Source organism: Carettochelys insculpta, chromosome 3, assembly GCF_033958435.1.
Source record: "Carettochelys insculpta isolate YL-2023 chromosome 3, ASM3395843v1, whole genome shotgun sequence".
Taxonomy (NCBI): Eukaryota; Metazoa; Chordata; order Testudines; family Carettochelyidae; genus Carettochelys; species Carettochelys insculpta.
The window spans coordinates 52,982,037-52,999,106 of record NC_134139.1 but is presented as its reverse complement, the minus strand read 5'-3'; the positions used below and the strand labels follow the sequence as shown (position 1 = coordinate 52,999,106).

Below are 17,070 nucleotides of genomic sequence, written 5' to 3'. Positions count from 1 at the left end.
TGAGACCCCCTTTGGCCTAACCTGCTTTTCCCGAGCTGTACTGAGCACTCCGCATCTGCAAGCCAGGTCACTCAGACCTGTTTGCTTTTTGGGTGCAATTCAAAGGCAGAGGTCAGAGGAAGAAAATGAGAACTATAATTTGCTCTCATCTTTCCGACCTATTTACCCCTCTCTCTATTTCAGAAATGTACTGAATTGCAATGGTATTTATAACTTCATAGTCTGCATTCATTCAATATTAAATTGCCCATTAAACTAGCAAGAGCTTAATGAGCATGACCTCATTTATGTTTTAAAATCTCACTGTGAGAAGAAATGCACAGCGTCAGTCAGCAGGCGTTCTCTGCTCCAGGTTCTCAGAAGAGACTCACTGGAGCAGGAAGCTGAGGCCTTGGAGTCAGAAGATCTGTTTTTAAATCCTGTCTGTGCCCTGGGCTTCCTGTGTGACCTTGGGCAATCTATTTCCTCTCTTTGAGCCTCTTTTCCCCCATTTGTTAAACAATAGAGCTTCCCTACTCCACAGAGGTGCTATGAAAATAAGTTCATTAATGTCTGTCAGGTGCTCTGATACTCCCCTAATGGGAGCTATCTAAAAATAGATCCTAAGCAACTGTGTACCTACTGCGTGCATGTAAATGCAATAACTGTACATTTTTTCACTTAAGCTGTGTCTACACTGGGAGCCAGGGGTGTATCATGGGGAGCATATATCCTGGACTGGCCCTGCAGCCAAGGAGTTATGGCAAAAACTGCTGGCCAAGTCTGAATGGTGGCCTAACAGCAGCTGTGAGAATAAAAGATCTGGGGGGTTGGGAGGCAGGGCTGGTGCCAGAGAAGTGAACAGAGTGGAGAAGGGAACTCCTGCCAGCAAGCTGCTGGGGTGCTTTTCAGAGCCCACCTGCTGAGAAGAGACAATGGGACCAACAGGGTGAAAAGTGTATGGAAACCATGGGAGGTGGAAGGAGCTCAGAGTACAGCAGGAGGTGTTGTAGAGGCCCGATTCTGCTTGTTTGGTTTAAGGATGCTGAGCTGCAGCCCAGTGGAGGAGACAGTTCTGGATTCCCCTACCAGCCCCTCAGAGACTTAAGAACTGAGGGAGTTTGTAGACCCTGGCCCAAGTGACCACATCAAGAATAAAGAGAAAACCTTTGAGGCTCCAGCAACAGGAACCGACTGAGTACCTCACCAGACTGAGTGAACTTTGGTGCAGTGCTCTGCCTGGCCAAAGGCAGCACTGTTACATTGACATACTAGCCCACACGGTGTGCTTCCCCTTCTTGTGTACACATACTTGTACGAGCTCTCATCGAGCTAGTACAACCGTAAATAGAAGGGTTGCTGTGGTAGCAACAGAGGAGTGACAGCTGACCTGCTACTACCCCATTCTAGTGTGGCTGTACTGCTTCTTGCACTAGCTAGTGCAAGTATGTGTATATAAGCAGGAGAAATCACACCTCTAGCTTATAGTGTAGACATAGCCTAAGTATTTGGGGGTTACATATGCAAAATGGGTAATAATGCATATAAGTGATGAAACATGATTATATTGTTGCATAATTACCTAATTTGCATGTGCAAATGAGACCTGCTACCATATACGCATTTTACCTACCTTTTTGCACCTTTAGTACATGAAAATGTGTACTGCTAAATTGACAATGGCAAGTTGGATTTTAGTCAATTTGACAGGTAAGATGACAGTAGTGTCAGGTACTGCCCTAGAATTTCTGCAACAATTTTTATAATCTACCCTATTCTCCTTGTTTTAAAAAATCTTTCTTTTGTGTGCTGCTGTGTAGAAGAACACACATACAACAGGGGAAAAGTTAACTGGAGCTGCTTAAAACATGTCACATAAATTCTCTCTGAAAATTTTGATGACATTTTCAAATTTTCCCAGCATGAAAATGAGAAGGAAAAATGTTGCTTCAAGCCAACATTTCAAAATAAAACGTCATTTGAAATTTCTTGGTACAATAAACTCATATCTGGCATTCTGGCATTCGGAACTCTCAAATAATCGGCATTTTAACCATAAGTAAATCTTAGTTATGTTTTCCGTAAGTACAGTATAGTAAAAGTAAATACAAGTAAATACCATATAAATTTACAGTGTAGAATATGACTGTTGTTGGTAGATGGAGTACTCTGCATACATTTTTGATTGTTTTTTAGTGTTATGCATTGCTAGATGTACATCTTTATTATCTACCATATTTGAATATCCAGCAATGTCCTGGTCCTGGGGCTGCTGAATATGAAAGAGTTTACTGTATTTTGAATGAAAAATGATGGTTGCAACATTTCAAATTAACATTTTTGATCAAAATGAAATAACATTTTTGGTTTTGACATTTCTAATTAGAAACTTTAATTGTTTTTTGTTCCACAAAATGTTTGGACATTTCCACTTCCCACTGTGATTCAAGGTGAATACTAGATTCAAAATGGCTATGTCTACATGTGAAGCCTACATCGAAGTAGCTTATTTCGATGTAGCGACATCAAAATAGGCTATTTCGATGAATAACATCTACACGTCCTCCAGGGCTGGCAACGTCGACGTTCAACATCGACATTGCGCAGCACCACATCGAAATAGGCACTGCGAGGGAACGTCTACATGCCAAAGTAGCACACATCGAAATAAGGGTGCCAGGCACAGCTGCAGACAGGGTCACAGGGCAGACTCAACAGCAAGCCGCTCCCTTAAAGGGCCCCTCCCAGACACAGTTGCACTAAACAACACAAGATCCACAGAGCCGACAACTGGTTGCAGACCCTGTGCGTGCAGCATGGATCCCCAGCTGCAGCAGCAGCAGCCAGAAGCCCTGGGCTAAGGGCTGCTGCACACGGTGACCATAGAGCCCCGCAGGGGCTGGAGAGAGAGCGTCTCTCAACCCCTCAGCTGATGGCCGCCATGGCGGACCCTGCTATTTCGATGTTGCGGGACGCGGATCGGCTACACGTGCCCTACTTCGATGTTCAACTTCGAAGTAGGGCGCTATTCCCATCCCCTCATGGGGTTAGCGGCTTCGACGTCTCGCCGCCTAACGTCGATGTTAACATCGAAATAGCGCCCAACACGTGTAGCCGTGACGGGCGCTATTTCGAAGTTAGTGCCGCTACTTCGAAGTAGTGTGCACGTGTAGACACGGCTAATGTCATAATTTCCCCTGGGATGAAAATTCCATTGTTTTATCTAGCTCAAGGCCTAACAGTGAGGAGGAACACTGAAACAGGCTATACACAAAATACTGACAAATGCAGAAAGCAAACAGACAAAAGTAGAAAAAGTGATTTTCAGTCTCTTGCACTTATACATGTACCTGAAGAAGATAGACACAAAACTAAAACTTCTTAACTTAAAGGTGTTCCTTTAAAGTTTAGATTATCACAACAATTCTGGCAGTTACTCTCTCCTTTAGGACTATCTGTACTCTATAGACCTGTTAGAGATATAGCTGTTCTGCTGTCAAGTCTATCATGTAGCTATCCTTTGCCAGCAGGTAAGAACTCTCCTTCCAGCATCTTTAAACCACACCCAATGAGCACAATTAGTGTTAGCATTGTCTTGCTCATGGTGCTGTCTACCTCAGCACTTTGTGTTAGTGAAACACTTGGTGTTTTTTCATGCCCCTGAGCAACAGAAGTTTCACCAATTCAAGAGCTAGTGTAGGCAAAGCCTAAATGTATGCCTTGCAATTAGGACTTCCATTACCCGATTACTAAATATAGAATAGGCAGTAATTGCAAATCCTGCTTATGAGCATTTATGGCTTTAGAAAACAGTGCAGTTCCTGCCAATTATATTATATCATAGCTGAGTCAAATCTTGTTTAATCAAAGATTGATTACATGGAAAATGTGTTTATGTAAAACAAGGGTGTGTCTTCAGTGTGGATCCTGGTCTGTCCAAGACCTTTTACTATGAGTATTTGTACATGTTGAACTTCTAGTCTGGCACCCTCGGGACATGACTGGTGCCTAACCAGAGAATTTGCCAAACCCAGGGAAGTCAGTATTGTCCAACATTGTTACCAACACTTCTTTTGCTTATTGGGCTCTTAGAAGACAGTGAGGGAATGAAGGAAGGAGGGCACAGTGTACCAGGTTTTAATTAAAGCTTCAGAACCCAGCTAGCTCCACCTTACTTTACCTGCAACCAATGCCAGGCTTGGAGGAGGGGAGAAAAGGGAAGGAGCCTGGCTCCATTTCGGACTGACAAGCGGGGAGGCAGAAGGAGATTCAGTGTCTTGGGACAAGAACCACAGCCTGTCTGCTCAGCAGCCATGGAAGCAACTAAGCAGGGGACCCACTGAGAGACCCCAACTAAGGGGGATCTGGACTATTGGGGCCATGCCCCAAACTCAGGGACTAGCTAGGGAGTGGTTTAGGGTTCCTGGGCCAGGAGCACAGTGGGTAGGGGACCAGGGCCCACCTGTTTCTGCCTGCCTACTCTATGATCTAGCCACTAGGCTATCCAGCCACCAGGGGCCTGGCCACAAAGACATTTAGTGGTCAATTATAGCTAAATAACAGCACAGAACCCAGAGAGCCAGGACTGATGGCTATAAACAAACTTTATGGGACCACAGGAAACTTGGCCACATCCCTGGTAAGGGAACATCCATCTAACTAAAATCGTGCTGGACCATGGATGTTGCCGGAGCAGATAGTGCTGGACTAGAAAGGTTCAACCTGCAATAATGTATTAGATATTTATTTTGCACTTCCATGGCTCCTTCCATATAATGCTTTCAAAGCCCTCTGCAAACATTAATGAATGAAGAGCTGGATCCATGCATGGTGCTCACTGATGAAGCGCCATTGACCTTAGCAGATCTAGGAGCTAGGCAGATTTACACATTTAAGGGCACGAAACTGGCCTTACTTCACACAGCATCCTTCTGATGTCATTTTGTGTCATCCATGTGTTAAAAGTAGAGAAACTGAGGCACTTACACATTTGTCACATGTTAACTAAGCCCCCTTTGGGACCCATAGCCGTGGGTTGATTTGCCAGGAGAGTCCAGGTCCCATCCTGGTCCCATCCCTCCTTTGCTGAAATGGCCTGCCTGCATTGTGGCACTCCCCCTCCCTGCTGAGTTCATCAATGCCAGTGCTTAAGTCAGCTGTGGGGAGGGAGTGCTGTGAAGCAGGACAAGATGCGTATTCCCCAGGGCCGCGTGTGCTGTCTCCATAGCACTCCCGGATGGAACCTTGGTATTTTTCCATCTTATCTCATGTATTGAAGGAATTGATTGATTTAGCTCTTGACTAGCAAAATGCAGTGAGGAGTAAATAATTGATCGTAATTTTGTCCTGGATCATCTAATGAAGATGCCACTGGTTGGCTGGTGCATTTGTTTTCTGTTGTAACTGAGGATCGGTTGATATTTGACTGTGCAGGACCCTTTTTGGAATAGATTTCTGACTCTGGGATTCATTTAATAAACCCATTAATCATTAGCAGTTCCAGGCAGCCTGACGTGCTTAAGAACAAAAATCAGCAGCCTCCGAGACCTGGGTACCCTTGAGCATGTCAGCCGCAGCAGCAAGATGACTGGGGCTTAGGAGAGAAAAGCTGCAGCTCTCTGACAGAACATTGTGATGCTGTGTTGTTGCTTCCCAACATGAGGGGACTGCAGCATCATGGCCTCACCTGGGAGCTTTGTCCCCATGTTCATTGCTAGCAGTGTGAGAGGAAGACTAGGACTACAAAATCCGTGCCCCCACCAAAACCTCAGGGTCTGAAAAGCATCAGACCTGTCCCACCTCAGAGGCTCCCCACTAAATCCTGGCTCTGCGTCTTGGATTCTCTTCCTCACTGAGTTCCTTGATCTTCCTCCCCTGAACCCCAATTAACTCTGCCTCCTTGCTCAAATCACCTCATGTGTTTAGATTCTTGGCTCCTCCTGGGTAGATTCTTGGTTTCTCAGACTCCTGTGCACTTGGGACCCTCTTGAGGCACTGAATCCCCATGCTAAGGATCCTGCTGTAAGCCTGCTACATGCAGTAGCCCTAGCTCTGGGCCTCTCAGTGTGCACAGCCAGCACCAAAGTGACTTGAAGACCTCAGCATTTGCCCCAAGGGGCGCTCTAACTTACTGCAAGTGTAACACCAACAGACCCAGGTTGTTGACTCCAGGGATTGAACCTGCTATCATAGGGGCTAAAGCCCTGTGCTCTACCACATGAGCTAAAGGCCACTTGGTTCTCAGCTAAGGCTATAGAGCAGAGACTTCACTCACCCTAGTATGAAGTCTCAGTGCCTTTCGGTACTACACAAGTTTGAATGAACAGCTGAGAGATCTCTCCTTCCTTTCCCAGCATGCTCTCTCCCACTCTTGCTGCTTCCCTGGTGTTCCCCTACTCTGGACACTGTGACCAAGGCAGTGGAGGTCCCCTGAGTCACACACTTCCCCGGGAAGAGCCCTGCACCAGGTCTATTTGGTGGGAACAGTTAGGCCAGCTTAGCCCTCATTTTATGGTGGACCAGTCACAGCACAAAGGCAGCAGCCCAATCAAGAATCAACAGCAACAGGTGAGGCATATTAAGGCAGCATCTACCTACTGAAAATACATGCTGTGGTTAATGGGGCACAATAGGGAGTGCTGCTGTAATAGAAGAGTTGGGAGCAGTTCTTCCTTCACCTCACTTGTCTGCATTGGCGTGTTCAACACACCTCCGGAATGGCCCCATTGAGGCTCTGGCATTTAATACTAGGCTTTCTGGGCAACTGTATATAAAGACTAGTACTATAAAGGTATGTCCTTAGGTTATCTCTGTAGTGGGTAATACAGACAGGATTCGTAGACTCGAGAGTCATCTAGTCCAGTCCCCTGCTCGCAAGGCTAAATATTATCTAGGCCATCCTGGACAGGTGTTTGTCTAACATTCTGTTAAAACCTGCAAAGGTGGAGATTCTACCGCCTCCCCAGGCAATTGGTTAAGGGAGCTATTGTACTGCCCCAGTGCTGGCCCTGTGGGTTTTTTAAAACAAAAACAAAAACAAGCTGCACGCTGCTCTGTGAGACAGTGTGTTGTAGCAGTTAGAGCAGGGGACAGGAGGTCAGCCAACCCTGGGAGTCCTCACCCCTGCTCCAGCCCTGGTGCCCTGTGTGATATAGGTTGAGACACATCCCCTCTCTGTACCTCAGCTTCCCTCTTTGTAAGAGGTAGGTAATACCTTCTTCGCCAGGGCTTGGGGGAAACTGATCAGCTAGTAAACGTGGGTCATAGTCAGAGCAGTAAATGAAAAGAGCTGTTGAATTCTATCATGCTGAGTTATCAATTATTAATATTAATGACATAATAAACAGAGGTCCCCACAGGCTTCTACTGGAACATTGTGCTTTAACCCACCCTTCCTTTCTTTGTTTCCTCTCCAGCCTTAAGGCACAGCTGGGCTCTTGTGTCTCAATAGTAGAGCCTCTCTAGGCTTCTGGCATCTGCCAGCTGGCTGCTCTCTGATTGGCTGAGAGGGGTTCTTTTCCTATGTCAGCCAGACTAAACTAAGCCGCAGGTGATAATTTAAAATCATGTCACCGATTCATAATGATGCTGAGGAGTCGTGACAGATGCCTCCTTGAATGATGTTAAAGCTTCCGAAAAAGTCCCAAGCCTCAGCTGGAGTCAGTGTAGCAACATTTCAGTGGAAAGCACATAGTACATGGGGCGTAACACCCTTTATTGTGACCAGCTGCTGACCCTCTCTGCTCTATCCAGCCTCATACTCCTTCCCCTTCCCCTACCAGGCACAATTCCGCTGCCTTGTAACGAGAGACTGGCTAGTCTTTGAAAAACTGTATCTGGAGAGTGGCCGCTTTGGCACATGCCTACGGTCACATCCCATCCATGGTTGGCATTCCGTGTGCAGGGTGGCCTCTTCCTGCTAGTCTGCTGCCTTTACACCTGGCTATGCTGCATGGGGGCTCTGCTGTTTCTGAGCTACCCCAGTATGCTCTGCACAGCTCCAGCCCTGGATCACATGAGAGTTGAAGCTTGTGCTCAGCCCTGCTGTGTACCTACCCTTACCTGATCCATTAAGAACCTGAGATAGGTTCTTCAGGATCTTGGGAAAAATAAAATGTTCTATTGTGGAGACGAAGTAGGTGATATTTATCTGAAGTGATCCAAAAGGGTTGGCTGAGCTAAAGTAAGAACCCTCATGGGCGTTTGCCCGGATTTAAAGTCAAAGCATCTTGGAGATTTAGAAGTGTTCAGTTCACTCTATTGTTCCTTTTCTTGCACCTTTTCGGCAGTAGGGCTGAATGTCAAAGTGCCATAATGCCACAAGAGATGCAGTTCTCAGTGTGTCTGATTTTTTTTAAATTGACTTCAGCTGAGGTTATGAGTAATCATCAATTCTAAAATATCTGATTTTCTGGTCACCTAAATGCAACAAAAAACAATTCTCAGATTTCCTACCTCTGAACATTTACCCCCTTCTCTGATCTTAAACCAGCCTCTGTACCAGATGAATGAAGCAAAGCTAACGCAATGCTGATTTTTTTTTTAAAAATAAAGGAGCCAGAGGCAATCCTGACACTTATGCCTTGTTTAAGCCTATCGTCAGTACGTGGCAAATTGATTGAAACTACAGCAAAGAACAGAATTGTCAGAAACACAGATGAATGTGCTAAATTGGGGATTATGTAAAGAAAAATCATGTCTTAGCAGTCTACTAGAATTCTTTGAGGGGGTCAAACACACACATGGGGAAGGGTGATCCAGATGGAATATACTTGGGGTACCTCACCAAAGGCTCTTAGGCAAATAAGCTATCAGGAATAAGAGGGAAGGTACTTTCATCAATTGGTAACTGATTAAAGATAAAAAGCAAAGAGTAGGTAAAATGGTCAGTTGGCATAGTGGAGAGAGAGGTAAATAGTGGCATCCCTGAAGGACTTGTACTGGAGCCAGTGATGTTCAATGTATCCAGAAATTATCTGGAAAAGGGGGTAGAGTGGGCTTGCAAAATCTGCAGATGATTTAAAGATAGTCACATCCAAAGCTGACTGTAAAGAGTTACAAAGGGATTTCAGTGTATGGGGCGACTGGGCAACAAAATGGCAGGTGAAATTCATTGTTGATAAGTACAGAGTAAGGCACACTGGAGAACTTAATCCCAACTCTACATACAAAATGATGGGGTCTAAATTAGCTGTTACCACTTCAGACTGAGGTCTTTGAATCATTATGGAGAGTTCTCTGAAGTGGTGGTGAGAAAAGCTAATGATGTTAAGAAACATTAGGAAAAGGATAATACAATAGAATATATCATAATGGAAATAGAGTAAAAGCTTTGTTTTCCTGCATGTTGGGGATATAGGGAGTGCTGGTCAATCAAAAAATTCAAGTTAACTAAGATTACACTTATCAATGGAATACCGTGGGTTAGCAAGGCCAATGTTCTAACCACTGACCTATTCCCTACCCCACCTTTTCTGAGGCCTTGGTGATTTGAAGACGTCTAACTCATCTAAGTAATTTTTAACTTGTTCTTTTCCTATTTTATCCTCTGATCCTATTTCATTTTCAATGGCATTCTCTATGCTAGGCATACGATCTCCACCAACCTTCTTGATGGAAACTGAAACAAAGAAGTCATTAAGAATACCCCTGCCATTTTCACATTTTCTTTTGTTATTCTCCCCCTGCACTCCCTTTGAGCACAACTGAATACATGGAGCAGGCCTGCTGAGAAGAGATGGGGGTGGGGTGGGAACTGGAGGGGAAAAGGAGCTAATTACTCCAGGGCTCAGGGCTCCTGAGCACCTGTGCCACTACCACAGAAGCAGCAAGTGGCTGGAGCCTTGAGCCCTTTAAATTGCCACCGGAACACCATGTGGTGTCCTTGGACAACTTTGAGGCCTGGCTCTTGCATTTGCATCTGTGTCCGCAAATGAACCATGGATATCCGTGGGTTTTGGTGGCTCTACAGATGTAGATTCCAAAATTCATGATGCATGCTCACAAAAATCTGCATCTGTGGTGATCCTATCTACCCAAATGGACTGGCCCTGCCCTGCTGATCATTGGTGAAGTGGTACCAAGACAGTGGATGAAGTAACTGAAATGAAACTCCCTCTTTCTTGAATGAGATGTGGGTAAATGCTGTCTACACTACTGCTAGGGGTGCCAGTGCAATTTTTGCCATTGATTTAAAAGGACACGTGGTCCTTGTCCACCTCTGAAGGTGAAAGGATGCTAGAAAAATGAGCTTGAGTTTTTCCTGGTTTCTTCTCTGTCTGCTTCCAGGAATGGACTTATATGTACAACCATCAGGTGCGCCAGCAGCAGCTCTGCTTGTCGGTTTACACCTTCTTCCCAGGCTCCCAAGTGCTGTTGTCTCCCTGCAAAGAAGGTGATGGCAAACAAGTAAGTCTCTGCTTTCCCAGGCAGCCCTGGAGGCTGTAGTCCTCTGCTAATGCCGAAATCAGGTCCAGCACCGGCAACGACTGTATGCGTGCTCTGCGCAAGTTGTCCTGCCAGTGTGTTCTGTGTCCTGCAGATACAGCTGCTAGTGGCAGTGGCGCTTTGACTGCTCATTTGGTCCTTGGCCTTTCGGATGAGTGTTGAAGAGCTCAGTTCTTAGCACCGCTGGTCATGAGAACATTGTCCATTAGAAATGCAACCGAAACCAGCAGCTCATTTCATGCAGGCTGCCAGCTGGGCATCAGATGCTGACATGTCTCAGCAGTTAATGACCTCAGTGGTGCTTGAACCATGGACTAGAGGAGAGAGCTTTCATTGATGTATTGATTTGTTCGAAGCCTAGAAGCTAGGGAGAGGCTCCTGCCTAACATGCCTATTGATGAGAAGGGAAGGTGCAGGGTGCCACAGTCCTCAGCAGTGTTCCCTGTAAGCTAAGCATGTGGGTGTCCACCCCAGAGAAATCTAGGTGCTGCCCATCAGATTAGCAGAGTGCCCACAGCCGCTCACATCCAGCAGCATGTCTTTCTACTGGTGGTGCACATCTGCACATACCTTGGTGCACATAAAATTTATTCCACACATGAATAGGAAAAATTAGAGGACCAGGGCAAATAGTATCAATGATGATTTTCTTGGTTAAGTATCTGCTGCCATCTCTTGGTACTTGCTACCACCGGCCTTGTGCCAGGAACATATCTAAAGAGCGATTATTGTTGCACAGCCATTGATCCCACTCGCACCTTTGCCTGAGCCCTCACTCTTGTCCCCCTCCCCATGTCTCTCTGCGCAGCGCTGGGGTAAAGTCGGTTCTCATATTGAGCACATGGCCTCCCACTTCTGCCTGGACACCGAAATGATGGGTGACACCAGCGAGAGCACCAGGGAGCTCGTCATCAACCCTTGTGAGAGCACAGCCATGAGTCAGCGCTGGGACATGGTGATGTCTTGACCGCGGGGGTTGTCAACAGAGCACAGCCAGCCAGGAGGGCTTCATCGGAAGCAGCCACCGCACATGGAAAGGCTGTTGGGAACTCAGCAGCAGAACCATTAGGTGCCCTTGTTCATTGTGAGACGGGAGCAGTAGAAATAAGGAGTTAGGCTGGGGAGCTCCAGGTTGAAGAAGGGATGTCGGCTGTTGGACTCTCAGTTAGTGGCCTGTTGGGACTAGAGATTCAGTGAGGAAGAACTGCATATAGTCAGTCCCTAAATGTCTGTCAGTAACATGGAGCCCTGGCTCAGGCCTCAGGATGGCCCTGCTGAAATGTGGTGTGCACGGTGTTTATTCTTCTCCTGTAAAGATGGAAACGTTGGTGGAATAGCCTTGGAAGGAAAGTGGCGACCTTTATACGGCAAGACAAATTGGCTTCATGATGGCAAAGAAGGCTGCTGGGTTGGGGGCGGGGGGGAAAGAGAAGCCGATGTGAGACAAAAGTGGTCACCTTGAGGATGAGCAGAGAGTGGCAAGTGAGCAAGGCACTCTTCATGAGTTTGAATGAGGACATAGCACGTCCTTGTTTGTATATAGTCTGTGTGCATGGCGTGTACTATACACTGTACAGAGAGCCCTTGCTGTCATCTGAAGCGTGTCGCCAGAATCTAGATGGTGTATGGAGGGTCACCACTCTCTGTGCTTGGACCTCAACAAATCACGCTGCAGAGGCTAAACTTGTGAGGGAATTAAATCTACCAACCTTTCTGACAGTGCAGGGGAGTAATACCATTATTTCTCCTGTCTGAATAGCCCAGGCCAGCCAAGATCAGGTTAAGTTTTCCCCATTAACCTCAATATATGGCTCGCATTTCAAACCTGGCATTATGCAAATGTTCACATTGTGTCACCAAAGTAATACTTTGCTGCTTGAAGGTACTTGTGCCATATATGTGTTTTCCATATACAGTACAATAGCTGGCACAAGCACAAGTCCCTGGAGCCTGAGGGGAAGTGACTGACTTCTCCATGGTGCAGATGGAGGTGAGGATAACCCAGTGGCTTTCGTAGAGTGCAGGAGACAGAAGAATCACCCTGACGATGTTGCTGTTTCCCAAAATATCAGTGTTGAAGGAAGGGTTTGGGATTCCCCCATCTGCATTGCTGAGCAGGAATCCCCACTTCAGGAGATCCTTGAGGGTTCTCTCTCACCCATGGCCCTGGGTGCTCACAGGCATTGGAGAGGTGACCTGTGTAGGTTCCAGGAAGCAGACATGGGACAGAAGTAAAATGCCAAATAGTGTATGTGTGGAGACAAGGGGATTCAGTGGGAGAGGAAAGTGGAGAGCTCAGGATGCGAAGTTGAGGAGAAGTGGTCCTTTCTGACGCAGTCTTTGGGCTAGGTCCCAGCTTAGCAATAGGGGGTGGAGGTGCAGGATTTTTCAACCACCAAGGCACTCCACACAGGGACTTGCACAGCTGTCTTCTGGGAACAACGCTGGGTAGGATTTTCAAAAGGGTCTGAGTGACTTGAAAGCCAATGAGGGATGTACTTCTGAGTCATGTAAGATCTGACAGACTCCCACCTTCTGTGCCAAATTCATACCTGTGACCGGAGGTGAAACATCCCCTTGTCCAGAGTGCCCAGCCCACCTTGATAAATATAGTACTAGGGCTAGGATTCTTCTGCACTAACTTATCCCAGCAGTGCATGGAGGGAGTCATATTCCCTGGGCACATAGTACAACACCAGCATAGCCGTGTTTTCTTTTCAAACGGTCCCAGACAGAAATGCTTTTCCATCCACAGGAGAGCTGGTTGCTAATCTAATAAAGCCACTATGGTGTGAACCTCAAGGACTTGAATTGTGAAAGAGTTCAAGGAAACCATTGCATGGCAGTACATTGTGTCCTTTTCATTGCTTAGCTTTCCAATGGGAAACAGCACAATTACAAGGGGAACAGGGGAGAAAAGAAAACACAGACCCAATTCAAAAAGCAGGCAGTGACCTTGCTGGTTGTCTTATTGAACTGAGCCAGTGACAATCGTCAGGCAGGCTGTAATAATTCACTGTGTTGTATATGCACCAGGACACTTTGATGCTGTGTTGTCTCCTTTTCCTTCAAAATAAGTCAACAAAATACCATTTTGGTAAGAACTCATGTTGTTGCTGCTGCTCTCCAGCAGTCTCTGGGCAAGCAAGGGACAGCTTGACTTTGGGTTCTAGCTCTGGAGTTCTCTGCATTAGCAGCTTAGCTCCTGCCCACAACTGAGTGAACTAACTAATGTGCATCTGGCACATCATTTCACGCCTTGGGTTGGGAACATCCCTGCTGTCGATGGCCAAAACTGATCTTTTGGACAATAACCGCTGTTCTTCACCTTAGTAGAAAATCAAAGTGCTACCTCACTGCATATGTGTACATGTGCATTTGTGTCCGTCCGTTTATGCGTAGGTCCGGATGTGTGCATGTATCTGCGTTTGTGCACGGATGTGAAGAGTATTTGCATTGACATGTGTGTGGGTCTGTAGGTGTATGTTAGAAGAACCTCTTTGCTCAAACTCACTTCACTCCCTTGCTAGGGTAAGGTAGAGCTGAACACTAGTCCCTGGGCCAACCCCCCTGAGCCAAGGTAAGGTTGTAAAAGGCACTAACTGCAGTACAACTGGGGTGAGATGGTTAGAGGCAGGGGAAAAAGAGCATGAAGGTAGGACCTGCCTCCCCTGTGACCATGGAGCAGTGCCACATAGATGCTCCATCAGGTGCTTGCAAGAGGCTTAAAGACACAGATAAGCTGGATATTCATGTGGTAGGTGGCCATGGAATTGCAACATCGCTGCTATGGCATCAGCCAGCCCTCCATGCACGTAGTGCAGGCAAGCAGCTGCAAATTGTGTTGCAGTCCTGAGGCTGCAGAAGCACCCATTGAGCCATCCCTTGCATCCCCACCCCCCTGTGGCCCTTTGTCTGCAGTCTGTTTCATGGCCCAGCAAGTGAGATCGTCTGTCTGATTGGCAGAGTATTTAGCCCCAAGTGTGATGTGTCAGTATGACTCCCAGGAAGCTCAATAAGCAACTATCCAGCACTTTGCAAATGTTCTCACAAAAGGACTTGCTTTGGGTGTCAGTAGGAAAGCAAGAGTTGGTGATATCTGACTCAGCCCCATGGGTTCAATTACCTGATTAAAATACTCTGGATACAGGTTAACTTGCTTTTTTAATGCTTGATTTTCCACATAATATTTATTATGATTCCACCTACAAGCCCTTTGACCCGGTGTCTGGACCAGCTCAAGTATTTCTGTCTCAGAAGTCATACTACTTGGCCGCTTTTTTTTACTGATCGAGAAAGAGAATATAAGGTTCTAGGCCTGGCTAGGCTCATGACCTCTGGGAAAGTCACTTGTCCTTGTGCCTGAGTGAAAGCCATTGGGAAAACTCAATCCAAAGCAGGAAACTCAGGGAAGGATAAGTCTGCCGCTGCTTTTAAAAGGAGCTAATGTGGCTGAACAAGTTACGTCAACTGTATGAGGACAAAAGATATCCATGTCCTAAGAAGAGCTAATCTGAAAGATTTTGTGCGGCAGGGGAACACACACTCTGCCCCACAAATCTGTAATTTGGTTCACCAGATTTCAGGCCATTTTGCCTCCATCTTCTGTCAGAGGTTGAGTTGAAGGCCAAGAGCAATAGGTGAATCTTCACATTTTACTCAGTTGCTGGGGGGAAAAAATGGAAACTGGATTTATAATTCAGACTTTAAGGGACTACACTGCAACTCTGATGGGAATATTTACAATTATCCAGTCATAGTATGGGAGTGTAGGTTGGGGAAAGTGCCTAGGTATCAAAGTGCTGAGTTCAAGTTCTGATTCTTCCACAAATTGTAGTAGTGGGTTCAGTGCTGCCTCACTTTCCCCATCCCTAAAATGGGAATAATAGACACCTATCTCATACCGGTTTTGTAAGACGTTAGTTAATGATTGTAAAGTGCTGTGAACTGGCAGAGTGCTAGCTAAATGCTAATGTTACCTATTATACCGTACATTGGCAGCCACTCCCTTGCCTAGTACGCCAAAGACTACAGAAGCAACATTCAGAGCTAAAATATGCCAATCTCTGTATCTTGAACTACGGACCAGGATCTATACCTGTAACAGACTCGCATCCTTTATACAGATAAGCCACAGGCCATGGGACTTACAATGAGAGGTGGCCCTAGGCATGTTGAAAAACAATTGAGGCAGGAGGAACCAAGCGATTCAGCACTCCCTGGAAGTTGGCACCCAGGGTAACTGCCCTCCTTGCCTGCTCCTGGAACTAAACCAAGTTACAATAGGAAGCCCATGTCTTTACATATCTATCCTGCACCATTCGTATTTGGGGCACTGAACATTCAGGAATCAAACTACAGACCAAGAACTAATCACAGAAGTGTTAAAGAAAACTATTCTAATAGCAAATTCCAAAAATCATAAACTGCCAAAGGTAAGGGTCAATTCACTACTAGAAAAAGAGGCTAAAGCTTATTTTGCTGAATAAGTTTTTCTTGGTTAATTTTAGTCACAGTTCTGATTGCAGTGGTCTATCATGTTTTATGTTGGGGTAATTGATGCTGGAACATGTGCAGGTGAGTTAAATAAGTGGTACCCATACAGAAGCTTGAGAGCCACAAATAGCTCTTTTCCTCATGTGATATTAGAATATTCTGTGATTTTAATTTAATTTAACCCATTTATTTTTATTTATTATTTTACCAGTCAAGCTGCTTTTACTATATTAGCAGTGAGTTGTAAAATAGTTGGTCAAACAGTCTATGGTGAAAAAAATGTATATATAATTAAATAATGCATTCACGCTACAGTGAGTCTTTTGGGTAATATTGATTGCTTATTTGCCTCCTGAACCACTGAGCTCTGAGTCTCCCTGGATTACACTGAAGGCCAAGGAGCCAAAGTTAATAGAGTTACCCCAGATTTACAGACTACAACCGACAGTAAATTTGCATGTGTCTGCTGTATTATTGGTTCGAAGTGCCTAAAAAACATTTAAGAGTAAAACTTTGTCACAGCTGATGGTTTGCACCTGCTCTCTAATTAAAATCTGAGTGAGGCTGAGGATGGAAGCAATCTTGAGCTGCTGGGAAGTGTGCTGGTAAGACTATTGATTTTCTTGGTAGCATCTTTACATATTTTGAGCTAAATTACAGTTTACCCTGTTTAAAAAAAAAAAACAGGTTAGAACTTTGCAACTGACAAAAGAAGATATTGTCCATGTTCCAAAGTGTTTGCTCAAACCCCACCCTGCTTTCAAAATTCCCCTTGACCAAATATGCCCCTGATCTGGGTACATGTGGCCATGATACCTTCCCTCACCAATATGCCAGACATACATGCATCCGTGTAATGCGTCCGTATGAAAGACTTGCATGTAACTATATCTGAATCTGTGTGTGCAAAAAGTAAGCACGCAACTTCATATATGATGTGAAATGTAGTTAATGGAAGGGTAGCGCCAGATCAAGTTTAGTCCAAGGTAATTGGCTTCTGAAACCCAAAGACTAACAGAAATGTGCGGTTGGTTGGTTGCTTGTTTTTTTGGGGGGTTAACTTCAGTGGAAGCAGCTGTTCAGTTTTGCTAAACAACCCTCCCCCCCATCTTCTTTGCAGCCCAAACATTGTTGCCTTGAGCTAGGGTG

General features: G+C 45.6%; 1 protein-coding gene across 1 annotated transcript in view; it reads left to right on the top strand.

Moving 5' to 3' along the window:
* The window catches only part of GALNT14 (polypeptide N-acetylgalactosaminyltransferase 14), a 200,429-nt gene extending 183,940 nt beyond the window's left edge, over window positions 1-16,489 (top strand). Inside the window, exons 14-15 of the mRNA XM_074989855.1 lie at window positions 10,267-10,386; window positions 11,234-16,489. Coding sequence (XP_074845956.1) covers window positions 10,267-10,386; window positions 11,234-11,392 — 279 coding nt within the window. The 3' untranslated portion in view covers window positions 11,393-16,489. The remainder of the gene's footprint in view (window positions 1-10,266; window positions 10,387-11,233) is intronic.
* Window positions 16,490-17,070: the final 581 nt, after the last annotated feature.